We start from the raw sequence: 18724 nt of genomic DNA, 5'->3' as shown, positions 1-18724 counted from the left end.
AAAAAAAAAACCCAAAAAACAAAAAAAACCAAAAAAAAAAAGACAGTGTCTTGCTTTAGGCTGGCCCGGAAGCTGCCATGCAGATCAGGTGACCTCGAACTCTTGATCATTCTTCTTCAGTTCCTGCGCACTAGGGCGACAGGCCTGTAGCACCACATCTGCCCAACTGATAGGTACCCCCAAAGCTCTTCAAGGTTTAGATAGATATAGTACAGAAAACCTCAGGAAGTTTCCACAAGCCTTTTCAGATGGATCCCAATCCTGCTTTGTTCGTCATCACCATGAATTTTTATTCCTTTCAGACTAGTCATCCCTTTTCTAAGTTCATGGCATTGAACTATAGTATGTGTAATATTGCTTTCATTCAGTATAATTTTTTTCTTTTTAATTTTGGGGTGGGCAGAGAGATGGTTTAGCTATTAAGAACACTTGAGGACCTGGGTTTGGTCCCCAGGATGCACTTGGTGGCTTACCTCTGTCCACAACTCCAGTTTCAGGGGATCTCATGTTCCCTTTGGTCTTTCCAGGCCCCAGATATGAACATGGTACATATATATGCATGCAGGCAAAGCCACTCATAAAAGATATGAAATAGCCCCTGCTGGACTTTCGCTACAATGTTGTGCCATTTTATTCTCTCCCATCATCAGTTAGAAAACTTCCTTATTGGTCTTCTAACAGTGTGGACTTAGAGGCTAAGAGTGGTCGTACATGGCTGTCATCCCAGCACTTGGGGCTGGGGCACACTGAGTGAAGGTTGGCTGAAGTATGGAGAGAGAAATATTTCTTCATTTGAGTACAAGTCCTTTGCCAGATGTATGTATGTGTGTGTGTGTATGTATGTGTGTGTGTGTATTTTTTATATATATATATAGATAGATAGATATAGATATAGATATAGATATAGGTATAGATATAGTGTGTGTGTGGTGAATATCTTTCCTACACTCTGGCTTGCTATGTTTATTTTGATGACGTAGTTTTTAATTTTAATAAAGTCTAATTTATTAGCTTTTTTCCTTTATGTTTTTGCTTTCTGTGTCCTAAGAAAACTTTGTCTACCCTTCCCCCCCAGACAGACATGTGCCATTTCCCAAATGGTTTATTTAGTTTATTCTAATAGCTTTACATTTTAGAGTTTATGTTCGGGTTTATTATATATAAACCTTTCCTATTTGGTGTGAGGTAAGAGTCAGGCAAGGTTCATCTTTTTCATTATGGATATCCAGGAGTTTCTGTACTTGAAAATTAAAAAAAAAGATTTATTATTATGTCGCCCTCTTAGTGCAGTTGGCAGTGTGTCGGGCTCATATACTGTTTTATTTTTTTTAAATATTTTTATGCTTTATTTAACTTTATTTTATGTGCATTGGTGTGAAGGTGTCAGATCCCCTGGAACTGGATCTTCAGACAGTTGTGAGCTGCCATGTGGGTGCTGGGAATTGAACCCGGGTCCTCTGGAAGAGCAGTCAGTGCTCTTAACCACTGAGCCATATCTCCAGCCCCTCATATACTGTTTTAGTGTGTGTGTTCTCACAGTACGGATGTGCAGTTGGCAGTGTGTCGGGCTCATATACTGTTTTAGTGTGTGTGTTCTCACAGTACGGATGTGCAGTAGGCAGTGTGTCAGGTTCATATACTGTTGTAGTGGATGTGTTCTCACAGTATGGATGTGGCCAGTGCATGCATGACGTGTGGCGGCCAGTTCTCTTTTTCTACCGCAGGGCTTGAGCTCATGTCGTAAGGCTTTTGTGGTAAGTGTTTTTTACCCGCAGAACTGTCTCATTGGTTCTGGTGCTGTTTTGCATGTTTTTCACTGGATTGTTCTGACATCACTATAGGCACTATAGTGGTTTCAGGATAGACATCTGCTTGACTTCTTGACCAGCAAGGATGGAGATAGGAGTTCCTACTTCTGATCCCAGCATCCCTTAACCTATGTTTGTTTCTGTTCTGAATGTTCCCAAGTCCTGACTCTTCTCTTATTGGCAGTGAGTTGTAGTGACTGGGTTTGCTGTTCTGTTTGGACCCAGGATGGCCAGCATTCCAGTAAAGGACCGAGTGAAGGTGTCTCAGAACTGGAAACTGGGCCGCTGCCGAGAGGGGATTCTGCTGAAGTGGAGATGTAGGCAAGTAGCTTCTGAATTTTTTAAAAAAATTATTTGTTTTTATTTTATTGTATAAATTTTTGTTTTTGTTTTTTGAGATTGGGTGTCTCTGTGTAGCTCTTGCTCACTGTGTAGACTAGGCTGGCCTTGAACTCTGAGATTCACCTTCTTCTGCCTCTCAAGTACTGACATTAAAGGCTGTGCCACCACCACCCCACCCACCCTGCACGCTTTTTCGCTTTTTGTCTTCATTTTTGTTTTGTTTTGAGATGGGTCTCACTGTGTAGCGCTGGCTGTCTTGAATTTGCTATGTAGGCTGGGCAATCTTAAACTCACAGAGATCTGCCTGCTTCTACCTTCCAAATTCTAGGATTAAAAGCATTCCCACTGTGTCTGCCTTGTATATAATTATACTATCTGCTTGTATTTCGGTGCACCATGTGTATGCCTGGTGCTTGAGGAAGTTCTAGAAGGGCTTCAGATCCCCTGGAACTGGAATTACTGACGATTGTGGCTACCATATGGGTGCTGGGAATCGAACCTGGATCCTTTGAAGGAGCAGTAAATACTATTTACCTGTAAGCCATCTTTTAGCCTTCTTGATTCTTTTAAGGCTTCCCAAGACAGAAGAACATAATTGAAACTATAAGACTACATTGTAGGAGCTATCTCTACTAGGGTGACTACTAGTGATTCTTCAGACAGCATAAAGAGCCCAGCAGAAGGACGACTTGCTAACAGTTCAAAGAAAGATTCTAAGAATGTACTCTGGGGGTTGGAGGGTGCAAGATAGGAGGATCTCGATTTCAAAGCTTGTCTGGGCCAAAGAGCCAGTAGGAGATCCTATCTCAATTTTTTTCCCCTTTTCTCTCTCTCTCTCTCTCTCTCTCTCTCTCTCTCTCTCGCTCTCGCTCTCGCTCTCGCTCTCGCTCTCGCTCTCTCTCTCTCTCTCTCTTCCTCCCTCCCTTCCTCCCTCCCTCCCTTCCTCCCTCCCTTCCTCCCTCCCTCCCTTCCTTCCTTCTCTTGCTTCCCTTCCCACCCCACAGAGTTTCTTTGTGTAGCCCCAGCTGTTCTGGAACTTGCTCTGAAAACTAGTCTGGCCTTGAACTCAGAAATCTGCCTGCTGGAATTACAAACTATGCTTGCCCAGTTACAGTTGGTTTTGTTTGTTTGTTTTAGTTTTTGTTTTTTTGAGGCTGGGTTTCTCTGTGTAACATTCCTGGCTGTCCTGGAACTTACTTTATGGACCAGGCTGGCCTTGAACTTACAGAGATCTGCTTGCCTCTACCTCCTGAGTACTAGGATTAAAGGCATGCACCACTACTGCCTGGCACAGTTGTGATTTTTAAATGTTATCTCTAGGGAGTTAACTCTCCTCTTGGATTCTGTTAAACTCTTCTTCATCATTTTTTTGGAGGGTGGGGGGCTGGTGGCCATGATGCTTGGTTCTAAACTAGGGCCTAGCCCATGTTTGGCAGCTGCTTCACAATTGAGCTACACCTCTAGTTCTGTTTATGGAAGATGCTCAGGAGGAAAGCCTGGCGACCTGAGCTCTACACAGAGAATGCAATTTAGCTTCTGAGCTCCACATACATGCTGTGCATACATGTGTATGCTGTTGTACACATACAAAGTAAAGAAAATAATGTCTTATTTTTTAAAGGCAAAATGGGAAATTAAAGATATGTGAAATAAGACTTAGGAAAAGTGCCAGTGTGTGTGGTGTCTGCTCACGTGTGTGGGTATGCAGAACAGTGCTTGGAGGCCAAGAGAGGGCTTTGGGTGACCTGCTCTGTCACTCCCCATTATACTCCCTTGTGGCAGGGCTCTGAATCTGGAGCAAGGCTGGTAGCCTCAGGTCTCAGTGGTCCTCCTGTCTCCTCACCCCACAGCGCTGTGGTTACAGGCACTTGTGTAGTCAGCGCTTTACACAGGTGCTGGGAGTTTGAAATCAGTCCTGTGCTTTCACAGTGAACACTTTCCTCCCCAAGCTAGCCTCAGCCCATGACACCAGTCCTCGTGCTTGTACAGTGAGCGCTTTTCTCCCTGGGCTAGCTTTAGCTTATGCCATATAATTTTGATGATTATTATAGCACACTTATGCCTCATCAATATCAAAACCCTTCATAATTATTATTTGGCACCTTGTCCAAAAAGTGCTTCTTGTTGGTTGATCTCAGTGGATTTGGAGCTTTGTGACTTCATTCTGACTGATCCATTTCTGTGCTGAACACTGATAGGTGCACTTCTGCCTTTGGTGACTGCCTTAGTGGTGCTTCTGTCGCTGTGAAGAGACACCATGACTAAGGCAATTCTTATAAAAGGGAGCATTTAATTGGGGGCTTGCTTACAGTTTTAGAGGGTTAGTACATGATCATCATGGCAGGAAGCAGATAGGCATGTCACCAGATCAGTAGCTGAGAGCTTTACATGCTGATCTGTAGGCAGCAGGAGAGAGAGACAGAGAGAGACAGAGAGAGAATAAGAGGGACAGAGCTGGACTTTTGAAACCTCAAAGCCCATTCTCAGTGACACACTTCTTCCAGCAAGGTCACACTACTCCAACAAGGCCACACCTCCTAGTCTTTCTAATCCTTCTCAAACAGTTCCACTCCCTGGTGACTAAACATTCTAATGTATGAGCCTATGGGGGACCACTCTTATTCAAACCACCACAATGACCCTTGGTTTGCTTGTGCTGTTTCTACTGGTTTGGCTGATGTCTGTTTCTGTGAATTATGTGGTTTTATGATAAAGAAGATATGAAAGAGAAAGATGGATTTTTATGATGAAAAGCCTTATTTTCTGATTTCTATTTTTACTTTGTTGGGTTTTCTTAAAAAGTAGGATCTCCTTTGTAGCCCAGGTTGACCTCAAACTTGCCATCCTTGTGCTCAGTCTCCTTAGAAAGCTAGGATTACAGTGCCATTATACCCTGTCATTTGTGCCTTTTAACATCAAAGGGTAATTCCCCTTATCAAGTTTTTGCTCCTGGTGTTGTCATTTATGGCATTAATTTAAGGCAGTCTGGCAAATAAACACAGAACAGTTACCAGATTGCCCAGGATTCTTCACTGCTCACCTGGCATGAACCTGGTTTCTTGTCCTAGGTAAATGTCTGTTTACCACATGGTTGTAAGAACATGAATTCCAGCCCCTCTGCTGCCCATTTGGATATGCTGCCTAGTGGTGGAAAAGATGTTGAGGAGGAATGTGAATAGTGAATAAGAGCTCAGACATACATACGCTTCACACATGTTCTATGTAGTATATGCACACACTTGTAAAAACTGCATGAGCTGAAACTCAGTTACTACAAAGTCCAAGTTGCATTTAATGGCCCGGCAAGTCAATTTGCAGAACTTTTCCAGATTCCCATGACGCTTGTTTTAAGGAGCTGAAACACAGCCCAGTTTGCTCAGACAGGCTTGGCAGTGGGAGATGGTGTCTGACCATGGAGATGAGTCAGCTTTCCCTTTGGTTTCTTGAGACCTGGTAGCTCCAGGACTGTAGGATAGGCACAGATGGGATGTCTATCTTGGGGAAGGGGCTTAGTTCCCACCAGAGAACCCAGTTGTCTGGTAGGGTGCCCTTTCCTGTCTCCTATCTTCCCTCTTCCCTGTTGTCTTCTCTCTTTTTTTCATACACTCCTTGTTTTTTGAGATAGCCTATAATATAACCTATACTGGCCTTGACCTAAGTACGCATCTAAAGGTGGCCTCGAACTCCTATTCCTTCTTCTCCAGCACTCAGGAGAGTGCAGGAGTTACAGGTGTATGCCACTATTCGCAGCAAAGTCTTTTTTCTTAAGGCTTTAGTTCCACGTCATGGGATTGGCTGGTGGCTTTTAAGCTTTCTTTGTTATGGAGATTGTTCTGGAGATCTAGAACTTGCTCCAGATATCTCTTATGAGGTTTTTGTTCTGGAGATTGTTCTGGAGATCTAGAACCTGCTCCAGATATCTCTTATGAGTTCTTTGTTCTGGAGATTGTTCTCGAGATCTAGAACCTTCTCTAGATGTCTCTCAGGAGTTCTATAAGAGCTGAGTTCTTTGTAGCCCTGAACTGCAGCACTGTTTTAGAGCTGTTATGTCAACACATGTGCCCTTCGCTGCAGAAATGGCCATACCCCTGGGAGGATCACGGCTTCTCTTGAGCAGGTTTGCCTACTCTCCTAAATGGCTGATTCTTTTCACTTATAAATGTTCCTTTGCTCCAATAATAAGGGAATGGGATTTCCTAAGACTTACTTTTCTCTATCACACCTTAACTGATCTATTGAGCAAGGAGTATATGTCAGAGTCGTGGAACCTTGAAACTTACCAATTGGACTTACAATTGCAGAGGTCACTTTACCTGACTCATTTTTCTATATCCTTCAACTGAATTTTTTAGGTCCTGCTTATCTATGAGAAGTGCTGGCAGCAGTTTTACTTTTTTTTTTTTTTTTTTTTTTTTTTTTTTTTTTTTTTTTTTTTTTTTTTTTTTTTTTTTTTTTTTTTTTTTTTTTTTGGTCCCTCTCTGTAGTCAGATGCCTTGGATGCAGCTTGAGGATGCTTCTCTATACATATCTCAGGCTAATTTCATCCTGGCCTACCAGTTCCGCCCAGATGGTGCCAGCTTGAACCGTCGGCCCTTCAGAATCTTCGCTGGGCACGATGAGGATGTTTGTCACTTTGTGCTGGCAAACTCGCATATCATCAGTGCAGGAGGGTAAGTGCTGGGTCTTCCCTAGTGTTCTATAGGAACTGGGTCTGCCTCTGACTTTTCTGGCTCAACAACAAAGTATCAGGGAAGTAAACTTTTGAAAAGGTAGGCTTAAAAAAAAAACAAAACGAAAAAACCCAAAAACCAAAAACCACTTAAAGCAGAGATTTACCAAAGCTGTTAATAGGGTTAGCCAGAGAAGAAAACAGGAGCAAGAGCCTTTAATACAAAGTAGAGCAGGTTTGCTGCTCTCCAAGGGGAGGTTTATTTTCTCTCTCAGCTCTCTTTAGCCCCAAGTGTGCTGAAGAGATGAAGCTACCTAACACTCAGCACCTTGTAGGCCAGCCTGCTTTGTGCTTGGCTCATCTGGACGTCACTGGACACTTGGGCTCCTTCAGTGGCCTGGTCCTCCTGCTGCAGAGGGAGTGTTAACCCCTGGGCTGTGCTCCTTGTTCTCTTGTAGAGATGGGAAGATTGGTGTTCATAAGCTCCATAGCACCTTCACTGTCAAGTACTCGGCTCATGAGCAGGAGGTGAACTGTGTGGACTGCAAAGGGGGCATCATTGTGAGCGGCTCCAGGGACAGGACGGCCAAGGTGAGGTGTTGTCCCCTTTACGTACTGTTATCTCCTCCTGTCTATAGGGACTGGGGTGGGAGAGGGTGGATAGAGCCCGGAGTCCCAGGATTGGCTGAGAGTGAAGAGGGTGAGGGCAGGGGAGAAGGGACATAATAAAGAATTACTTATGTGCCTTTGGCATGCAGCTTGCGATGCCAGGCTGTGTTCCTGCCAGCTGAACTGGGAGAGGAGTGGGCGGTGGCTGGGATGCTTGCTACTCACTTGAAATGTGGTGTGAATGCAAAAACAGGGCTTGGTCAGCTTTTCCTCCCTGAGCTGAGTCTCCTCAGGTTTGTGGGTTGGGTTCTGCCCCAGGATTTTATTTTAAAATCTCCCTCCTTTTCTTGCTCTCTGTTTAAAGAAGTTAATTTTTCACCGCCTTGTTTATAAGCAATCAGGCTGACAATTAAAATGTGTTTTTACTGATTCTCTGGAGAGTGATGTGGTCAGTAGGCAGTGGAGACCACAGGAAGGCTGTTGTTGGTTGCATCATTGCCAGATTGCCTGGTCCACAGACATCCACAAAGACATAAAATATGAAACTGATAAACAGTTGTCATCCTTGCTTTGTGAGTCCAGTTCATCCAGTCTGTGTCAGGCACTGCTGCTTATGAGACACAGAAAAGATTCTCCAGTCTTGGGTGCAACAGTCCTAGCCAGGATACAGACTTTGCAGCTGCAGTGGAAACTCTGCTGACCATTCAGTTGATGATGCAGAAGACCCCAGAGGTCTTGATGATCTGTTTTCCAGAATCTAGAGACTCCATTGTAGAAATTGCTTATTGGTATAAGCGAATGGGCCTCTAAGCCATATGTAGAGAGATCTCAGGAGAGGGAAGTTGCAGCTTTTATCTATAACTCTTCTGACTCTGTGTACTCTCTAGTGATTGCTTTTTCATGTTGCTGGTTTATATAAAGACGAGGGCTAAATAGGTTCCCTCCTATTATAAACATTTTTTTCCTTTTGAAATTTTCTGCCTAATATTTTTATTTAGAAAGAATGGATGCCAGCATAGGAAGCCCAAGAAAGATCAGCAGTTTGTCTAGGCTTTTGTTTTTGAGACAGGGTGTCATGTAGCCAAAGATGATCTTTGTGTCTTCATTTTCAAGTGCTAAGATTATAGGTGTATGCCATCATACCTAGCTTTAGTGTGCTTTTGTTATTGTTGTTTGTTTTTGAGACAGGCTTTCTCTGTGTAGCCCTGGCTGCTCTGGAACTCAACTCTGTAGACCAGGTTGGCACAGAGATCCACCTGCCCCTGCCTCACAAGTGCTGGGATTAAAGGCACGTGCCACCACCTCCTGGCTTTATTGAATATTTTGAATCTTCATGGAAACCACCTTTCCTGTCACCTGTTTCTTCCTCTTCTCCATCCCATATTGACTTCAGATTTTTGCTTAGTCAATGACTCTATAGCATTCCTGGCAAAGATTCTGACTTTAACTTGCCAAGTATATCTGGTGCTAGAGCAATGGCTCAGTTGAGTGCTAGTAAGCATGAAGTCTTGCATGAAGATCTGGGTCTAATGTTGTCAATGCATTTGGGGACAGTGGCATTTGCCTGTAATCCCAGTGCTGGGGAGGCATAGACAGCTGACTCCCTAGAGCTAGAGCTTTCTTAAAAAATAACATTTGTTCTTTGTTAATTTCATACATGTTTTGTAATGCATTCTGGTTATCTTTACTCCCCTATTATTTCCCTTCTACCCTTCCAGCCCTCCATTTTCCTTACAAATATTTTTCTTTTTTTAAGATTTATTTATGTATGTATATGAGTGCTTTGTTTTCCTGTACATCTGGAGGAGAGCCCAGATCCCATTACAGATGACTGTGAGCTGCCGTGTGAGTGCTGGGGATTGAACTCAGGACTCTGGGAGAGCAGCCAGTGCACTGAGCCATCTCTCTAGCCCCCTTACAAATATCTTAACTATATTTGCTAGCTTTTGTTTTTATTAGTGTTGTACAGAGTTTAACTAGAGCTATCTTTATGAGGAGGAGTATAACAGGATACTATGCCTATCCCTCTCCCAGAGTCTGTTAGTTGCCAACAGATGAAGCGTTAGGGAAGCTCAGTGTCAGTGCCACAGTTCCCGTGGGCTTGTGACTGCCATGATCATGTTGTTCTTAGAAGATAGCATTTTGAAGCCCCTTCCTCTGTCTTCTGGCTCTTAACATTCTTTCCTCCCTTTCTTCTGCAGTGCTCCCCAGGTCTGAAGAGGGTGGTATAACTGTTAGGATTGAGCTCCCAGCAGGCCTATAATCAGCATCTGTGCAGCCATGAGGAGAGGCTTCTCTGTTTACAGCTGAGAGTAGCCTTTGTCTGTGGGTATAAGAGGTGTTCTGAAGCTGGTTTGGTGCTGTATTGAATTAGTTAAGCAGTAGCCTTAGGTTCTTCTCTAAAACCTCAGGTCCATCTTTCTTTCTCTTTCAAGACAGTGTCTGTCTATGTGGCACAGACTAACCTTGAACTTGCAATTTTTCTGCCTCTTGATATTACAGGTATGTGCCACCACACGACTATTAGAATTATTTTCTAACAATGTAGACTGTAACCAGGCATTGTGCTAAGCACTTTATCCATTTTTATCTTTCCAGGTGAATATCTTCCCTGCATAATTGCAATGTGTTTTAGATATACAGTATATCTGTGGTATCTACTCTGTAAGGATTTTTGTTATACAAGTTAATATATAGATACTTTATGTTTAAATATATAAACTATATATGTGTATATATATGTATATATACTTTATATGTGTTTATATATAAATTATATGTATATAAATATATGTATGTATATATATATTCATTATTTGAGATATCTGTCCTTGAAGTTTCTTTGTAGCCAAGTATGACTTTAAACTTCTAATCTTGCCTCCACCTGTTGAATGCTGGGATTACATGTATGTACCACACCCAGTCATGTCGTGCTAGAGAGCAAACCTAGGACTTGGTGCATGCTGGGCATTCTGTCAGTGGAGCTGTGTCTCCGGGACTTGGTACATGGTAGGCATTCTGTTAGCTGAGCTGTGTCTCCAGCCCGCATGGTATCTGCAGTGACTTCTAGATGAACTTTCTCTAGTAGATAGATGATTTTGTCTAGTTTCTTCTTAGATACAAGAACCTGGAAATCAGAATCCTTTCTTAAGGGCCTGATTCCTGCTAAATTCTGTACGTCATGCTGTTCTAGTACTCTATATTTATCTTCCCTTTTCTACAGCATGGTCCTGAGACAGGCATTTTCCCCCATTTGATGAGACAAAACTGAGACCAAAAAGTTAGGAAACATCTCTAAGAGCAAAGATAGTAAGTCACAGGTAGGTTCAAACGCGGTCAGACTCCAAAGACTGCTTGTTCTGTAATAACAGGCTACAGGGAATATTTTGTTTACCATTGTGGTTTGTCTTCGTTTTAGGATTTTTTTTAGAATGAATTCTCAGTTTTAGAGTTTCTGAGTCAAACAAAGATCATTTTAGGAGCTTTCCACCTCCAGTCTGCCTTCCAAAAAGACTGTATGGATGTATACTGAGTGTTTTTCGGGGTGGGTCTGTTTTGCAGTGATAGCAAAGATCTGACCAAATCTTTATTGTGTCAACTCCTGTCCCTCAGGTACCAGGGTATGCTGTGCCATGGGACAGTCTGGCCACTTTCCTCAGTGATGCTTGGAACTGGCAGAGCATTTCCCGAGTCACTACCACAGATTTGTAGCCTTGTCCCGTGGTTTGTGGGCTCTCAATTCTACCAGCTGTCTCTGTGGAAGCTACTAACAAACTCAGGTTTAGGCTGTTGCCAGAGATTTTGTAAATCAGGAGTACCCCCTTCACCCTGCAGGAAAACCTGCCTCCGAGGGAGTTCAGATAAGGAAAAAGCAAAGGTCTCTTCCAAGCTGGGCAGTCTAAAGGAAGAAACCAGAAGGGCATCTACCTATTACCAAAGGATTTGACTGTCAGGTACAAAGCAGATGCCGGAATACCAGCCTTACAGGGAATATTGAGGGTTTGTTTTGTTTTGTTTTATTTTGTTTTGTGTTCTCCTCATCCAGAGTATTCTTGTTAAATTTATTTTCTTAGTTTTGGGAAAATTACTCCTACTATCATCCCATCCCCCACTTCATCATACTCAGAAATCCTAAGAAACACTTTCTCCTTTATAGGGAAGAGATACCATGTGACCCTAAGAAGGCAAGACCACCCCCATTCCATCACCTGCCCCTTACACTGAAGGAATGTTTTCTTAAGTTCTTCCATCTAAGGTCCTGCCTGAGTTTGGTGTGTTCCCCTTATAGCTCTGCAGGGACCTTGAGAGGTCATTGATCCATCTAGCTGCCATGGGATCCCTCTGTGGCTGCCCTGGGGAGAGCCCTGTACATTTGAGGTTTCCTTTCTGTTTGGCTAGAGGCTTATGTCCCTGTGTGTGTCATCTGGGGTAGGGCGAGGTGAGGGGGAGCCAGTTGCTTAATGGGACATTTCTAAATGCTCCGGCTGCTGAGAGGCCCTGGGAGTGTTGATTAGAGTTAAGCCCAGAGTGGCTGCTAATGTGCATTCCTGACTGATAGGGACCAGATAGTGTGCTCCAAGCAATATTTTTAACCTGTGGAGATATGGAAGCTTAAAACAGTTAAGCTTTTCTGCTACTTTTGGTGACACTAGGTGCTAAATTCCCTGCTGACATGAATAGCTTTGGGTCCTGGGCATTATGAACAAACAACAACAGCACACCACCTTCTCACTTTGAAGTCTCCTTTCCATTCTTCCTTGTTTTGTAGCTTTCTTTTGACCCCTCTAACAGTATAATGTCTCCCCAGATTAGACCTTGATCTTCCTGTCTCTCCCTGTGTGCCTAAAGCAAAGTTTTGGTCAAAGATAGGAGAAAGGAAGATCCACAAACATAAGGAAGTTTCTGAGAGAGAGGCTACTTCTCTCTTCCCTTTCTTATTTAGAGCTCACACAGGGGCTCTGCATCTTCTCATTGTCAGCTAGGAATTAAGGGCTCTCAGGTGGAAGGAAAGGCGCGTGGTTAGGTCTGTCGCTGTGGTAGGTGAACCAGAAGCTGGAGAGGCCTCTCTGCTGATACCCTGAGCTCTGTCTTCAGGAGAGAAAGGATTCTCCATTCCCCCACCTTCCTGGTCCCACTCATCCCACCTGGTGTATGTTGCTTCTTTCTAGTCCCAGGCAGTGCCAACAAGAGCATTTCCTCTCCTGTTTTCAGGTATGGCCTTTGGCCTCGGGCCGGCTGGGGCAGTGCTTACACACCATCCAGACTGAAGACCGAGTCTGGTCCATTGCCATCAGCCCGTTACTCAGGTAAGGGAGATATGTTTGGGTTTTTGTCTCACACAAGAATGTTTTCATTTCATTAGGTCAGATAAGCTAGAGAAATTTTCCCTAGTATATTCTAGGTTTCTATGAACAGGTCTCCTGGAGATTTAAACACTTTCCAGAGACTTGAGGTCTTTTCACATACTTGTGGAACTGAGATAACCTTTCCTGAGCATCCCAAGAGAAATGTTAAGGCACAGATACCATTCTGGAATGTGGCTGAGGGGTCAGTGTTACCTTTCTGGAGCAGATGTCCTTTGGGGTTGCTCCAAAGCAAAGGCTTCTCAGTATATCTGAGAGTAACAGCAGCAGCTAGCCTGCTGTTGTGACTCATCTCTGCTTCGTCCCCTGGAAATGTCTTCTGGAGTATCCCTTACAGGCTCTAGGTATCAGGAGAGCAGGGGTTTGGGCCTGCCGCCTGGGCCCTGGTCTGTATGTGAGGGACAGAAACAGTGACAACTGTAATGGAAGTGTAGCTCTGTTTTGTTACTTTGTATGGTAGTTTGGCCTGTGTACCACGTGTGTGTCTGTGCCATGGAGACCAGGAGAGGCTGTTGTACCACGTGTGTGCCTGTGCCATGGAGACCAGGAGAGGGTGTTGTACCACGTGTGTGTCTGTGCCATGGAGACCAGGAGAGGGTGTTGTACCACGTGTGTGCCTGTGCCATGGAGACCAGGAGAGGGTGTTGTACCACGTGTGTGTCTGTGCCATGGAGGCCAGGAGGGGGTGCTGCCCCTGGAACTGCAGTTACAGATCACTGTGAGCCACCATGTGGGTAAAGAATTAAGCCCAGGTCCTCTGGAAGAGCAGCCAGTGCTCTTCACTGCTGAGCCATCTCGCCAGGCCTGCCACTCTTTTTTTTTTTTTAAACAAAAAACAAACAAACAAAATAAAAAACACATGAAAAAAGTCTTGCTGTGTGGCTGAGACCAGTTTAAAACTCACTATGTAGCTCTGACTGGCCATGAACTAGTTAGTGAACTTTCTGCCTCAGCCTCCCAATGGCTGGGATTTCAAGTGCAAGACACTAAATGCAGCTGTTTCTTCAGCTTTAACTGGCCAGGTATGTTGGCTCATGCCTGTAATCCCAGCATTTAAGGGGCTAAGCAGGAAAATTAACCATGAACTTGAGACCAGGTTGATCTATAAGGTCAGTTCCAGACCAGCCTTGGCTACAGAGTGAGACCCTATCTTGGAAACAAAATAAACAAAACAAAACATCCAAAAGCAAAATAAAAAAAACTAAAACTGGAGAAACATGAGCCAGTGAGCTTTGCATCCTGGCTTCTGTTATCTTTGTTATTATTAAAAATATTTTATTGACTAACAGTCATTATATGTAATAAGTTTCATGAAGACCGTTTCTTTCAGATATATCATGCACTTTTATCTAGGCCTTTTAAAAAATATTTTATGTGTACGGGTATTTTGGTTGTGTGTATCTCTGTATATTACATAGATACACAGTGCCCCCGAGGCCAGAAGAAGGTGTTGGATCTCCTGGGAGTAGAATTACAGACGGTTATGAGCCACCATGTGGGTGCTGAGGATCAAACCTAGGTCCTCTGTAAGAGTAGTCAAGGCTCTTAGCTGATGAACCATTGCTCTAGCACTTACCTAGGTTATCTTGAACCAAGGCAGGGCCTCTCTCTTCCTCAGTGGGGTTCAGACACTTTTCTGTAGTTGAACTGTAATGGAAGTTAGTAGGGTCTAACTGTGTGTACTTCCTTGATGCTTCTCATCCCACCTGAATGGACCTGGGAAAGCAATAGGGCTGCCTACCTCCACCTGATTAAGTCGCTTGCTTGTTTTTATAAGCAAGCTGGTGCCCTTTTGCTCAGCTCCCTTCAGCCTCTTTCTCCTCACCTCATGGAGCCTGTACCCCTCCTCTTGCTCTCTTCCACAACTCCCTTTCAATTTTTTCCTTCCTAAGAATTAGAGCTGATTAGCCACGTCATTAATTCTTCAATTTGACGGCTGATATAGCAGGACCTGAAACACATTGCTGACCCCAGAGAATGGAGACCCCATTCCTTAGCATATTGACGATGGGAGAAGTTAATTAAAATTCCACAGAGCAGAGGTGTCGGCTAACCTATAAACCTGTCGCTTTTCAGAACAAATCATTCCAGCATCTTAGGAAGGAGGAAAGGGAAGAACAGCAGGGAGTGGAGAAGCCAAGTGTGGGAGCTCTGGGGGGAAGAATGGAGCTGGGCAGCGTTGTCTTCTCTGCAGTTTCTTCCTAACGCTCCCTCTGAAAGCTTATTAGCTGATTAGCCAGGCTCGTGTGTCTGTGGGCTGGATGTGTGGGGACTAAAAGGAGGCAAGTGGGAGGTGATGAGTGTGCTGGTGACTTTGTCTTGGTGATCACTTTCGGCTTTGGCTTCAGGAGGCTGGAGTAGGCTTGTTGGTAGAAGGGACTCTGGCTAGAGATTGGCCATGTACTTGCTCCATGTTCATTGAGGCTGAAGTGTATATATGGGCTGTTCCCACACCTCAGCCTTAGAGTCTTCTTCTCACTTCTCAACAAAGAAAGACCACAGGACACCTATGGTGTCAATAAGAGAAGTTGAGAATGGAATTTACCTTCCTCATTAAGAGGCATTTCAGGTCTGAGTAACTGAGTTTTAATTTTCTGGACATAACATGGAGACTGACCACAGGCAAGGACATGACATTGTAATGTTATTCTGACTGTTCCCTGAATACTACACTTCTAGCTGTCTGTGAAAAACCTCTGCTAAGTCCCTTTTGGGTCCCTCAATGTTTTCTTTTTCTTTTCTTTTTTTTTTTTTTTTGGTTTTTCGAGACAGGGTTTCTCTGTGGCTTTGGAGCCTGTCCTGGAACTAGCTCTGTAGACCAGGCTGGTCTCGAACTCACAGAGATCCACCTGCCTCTGCCTCCCGAGTGCTGGGATTAAAGGCGTGCGCCACCATCGCCCGGCCCTCAATGTTTTCTTAACATTATTCTTCAATCTCCTTGTTGTGTTTTCTTAGTCTTGAATGAGTATTTTGTCCATTGTTGGCTGGTTGTTTAGTGTTGACTGTGAAGTTTCCTTAATTTCACAGATGATGTATTGAACTCTGTTTGAGTTTGCTTTGTTTTTGTTTTAGGTTTCTTTCTTTCTTTCTTTCTTTCTTTCTTTCTTTCTTTCTTTCTTTCTTTCTCTCTTTCTTTCTTTCTTTCTCTTTTTCTTTTTAGATGGGGTTTCTCTGTGTAACAGTCCTGGCTATCCTGGAACTCACTTTGTAGACCTGGCTGGCCTTGAACTCACAGAGATCTTAAAAGCATGATCTCCACCACCACCCAGCCATGTTTGCTTTGTTTTTTGAGACAGGGTCTTACTATGGAGCCCTGACTGGCCTGGAGCTCACGGAGCTCTGCCTACTTGTGCCTCCCTAGGTCTGGGATTAAAGGAGTGAGCCACCATGTGTAAAGCAACACGCCTGTGAGTCTCGGGCAAGGGCCCTGGAGATTTAGACACATACATACACACAGACACACATACACACAGGCACACAGAGACGTGGAGACATGGGTCATCCTTGAGACAAGAATACCAAGAATGCCCCCTTTACTGTGTGCCAGGGCAGCTTATATAGAGATTATTAACTAAAAGCCACGCCCCAGCCAACCCCACCAGAAACTACTCCTCTGCCATCAAGAACTCCCGAGGGTCTCCTGCTCAGAGCAACTGCAAACACAGGAAAACAAGTTGTTTTGCTCAGAGCAGCTGTACGCATTGGAAAAACAAGTTATTTACAGGAAATCCAGGGTCTGGGGTCCACAGCCCCCAATAACCATGCCTGGCAGACTCTTGTTTATATTTCATTTATTTATTTGTGTGAGTGCGTCAGTGCATGTGTGTGCATGTGTGTGTGCCGTGGTGCACATGTGAGTGTGTCAGTGCATGTGTGTGTGCCGTGGTGCATGTGTGTGTGCGCCGTGGTGCACATGTGAGTGCGTCAGTGCATCTGTGTGCATGTGTGTGCACTGTGGTGCACATGTGGAAGTCAGAGAACAACAGTTATTTTTGACTTTCCACCATCTAAGTCCCAGGAATAAACTCAGGTTGGACTCTCTTAAAAGCTTGTGTTGGGGATTCTGACTTTAAACTAGACATCCGGGACATGGGCTGGGGTAATTATTGTCCCCCTCTTTTTGTGTATTCAAAGAATATACTGGGCTAGAATCTTTATTCTGTATTATTAAGTCCATCTCTGACAACTTTGTCCATGACTTTGAGCCTTTAAAAAAAAATCCATCCAGCTGGGCATGCTGGAGCACGTCTTTAGGAAGCACTCAAGAGGCAGAGGCAGAGGCAAGTGGGTTTCTGTGAATTCTAGACCAGCCAATGCTGCATCAGAGTACCCGGTCTCAAACAAAACAAAAAATTCATCTATTCTTTTAACCCAGGAGGTAACAACTTTCATCTTCAAGGTCTGCTCTTTAGAGCAGTCTAGGAGATATGGTCTCCTTGCCTCCTGCTAGTGAGTGGCTCTAGGCAAATCATTTCCTTTTTCTGTGCTCTCTTTACAGACATGACTAGATTACCATGACAATGACCTGAAAGAATATATATATATATAAACTGGGCGGTGCTGGTTCACACCTTTAATCCTGAGGCAGGAGGATCTCTGTGAGTTCAAAGCTAGCCTGGTCTACAAAGCAAATTCCAGAACAGCCAGAGCTGTTACACAGAGAAACCTTGTTTCAAAAACAAAAGTATAAAGACTAAAAAGCTCTACTTTTTATAGTCACATATCAGCTCTCTCACCGTCTCATCTACTGAAGACTGAAAAGCTCTAAGTCTTGTAGTAGCTCGTCAGCTCCCTCATCTAATGAAGCATCCGCTTCGTGCTCAGTTGCTTTCAAGCCTATTTCCTAGGCTTCCCTGGGCTTCTGCTGCCCGTCTGCCCAGCAGTCACACTGCTCTTTTGTAGTCTTCTTGAGGTAGAGTCTCCCCAGGAATCTCTCTTTTTCTCTTTCTTTTGAAGTGATCCTCAATGGCTGCCTTGTGTCACCTCCCTGCTACTAGTCTTGTTGAATGTGTTGTCAATCACCGAGTGACATGGCGCTGGACCCTTATGAATAGCATGAAGGGCTGTGAGTAGCCACTACCTCTAAGGATAAGTCCTCCATTTTCCTTTCTGCTTCCTTGAGAAGCTGGGAGGAATCTGGGCAGCGCGGAGACCTTGCTCTGCGCTTTCTCGATTATTGTCCTGTGCACTTTATTGTTGATGCTCTTGGTTTTTCCCTCTTCTTTTCACATGTTTGTACTCAGGCACTTTCAGCATAAAATACAGAGCCTCAGACTCCAGGCCTAACAGGAGTCACTTTTAATTAGAGAAAGTAGGAATCCTGACCTGTGTCTAGCCATCACTTTTCCTTCTTTCTGTGGGTTTGGGATTTTCATCTGTAAGCAGTTGTAGAAGGTGACATTTAATACCAATTGCATGCTCAAAGCTATGTCTGCTTACTTTATTTTTTGTTTTTGAGACGGTTTCTCTGTGTAGCCCTGGCTGTCCTGGAACTCACTCTGAAGACCAGGCTGGACTTGAACTCATAGATCTGCCTGCTTCTGCTTCTGGAGTGCTGGAACTAAAGGTGTGCACCACCACTGCCCAGCTCAAGGCTATGTTTACTCGAAAAAATGCTAAAAGAAATAGTAGGTTTCAAAGAAAGGTTGCAGGCAAGGACTTTCCCTTTGATTCCCACCCATCCTTCTTATCCTGTTGTCAAGACTCAGGTCTTATGAATGGAGGCCTGTTCTGTAGAGGAGGTTCCTACCTATAACCGTTGGGTGAACAAGAGGAAGTAAAAAAGGTACACACTGTTCCTAGAACAATCGTCTGTGACTTTCACAGTTGGATGGCAGAAATGCATTATACATGATCTCAGATATAGCTCCTAAGGTCACTGTGAATTCTGAGTTGTTTTTTTTACAGTCCATGGTAGCTTTTTTTTTTTTTTT

At 43.9% G+C, this 18724-nt stretch overlaps 1 protein-coding gene across 2 annotated transcripts in view; it reads left to right on the top strand.

Moving 5' to 3' along the window:
- Fbxw4 (F-box and WD repeat domain containing 4) overlaps nucleotides 1-18724 on the top strand; it is an 87948-nt gene that overhangs the window by 18081 nt on the left and 51143 nt on the right. The window contains exons 2-5 of one of the 2 annotated variants that reach the window (XM_005352366.3): nucleotides 2034-2129; nucleotides 6635-6820; nucleotides 7278-7410; nucleotides 12640-12734. In XM_005352366.3, the coding sequence (XP_005352423.2) occupies nucleotides 2034-2129; nucleotides 6635-6820; nucleotides 7278-7410; nucleotides 12640-12734 (510 nt within the window). The remainder of the gene's footprint in view (nucleotides 1-2033; nucleotides 2130-6634; nucleotides 6821-7277; nucleotides 7411-12639; nucleotides 12735-18724) is intronic. The other variant, XM_026781267.1, reaches the window with a different exon arrangement.

The sequence above is a fragment of the Microtus ochrogaster genome, chromosome 8 (assembly GCF_000317375.1).
Source record: "Microtus ochrogaster isolate Prairie Vole_2 chromosome 8, MicOch1.0, whole genome shotgun sequence".
NCBI classification, from domain to species: Eukaryota; Metazoa; Chordata; class Mammalia; order Rodentia; family Cricetidae; genus Microtus; species Microtus ochrogaster.
The sequence above is the reverse complement of the archived record's forward strand: the minus strand, read 5'-3'. Positions and strand labels throughout refer to the sequence as shown.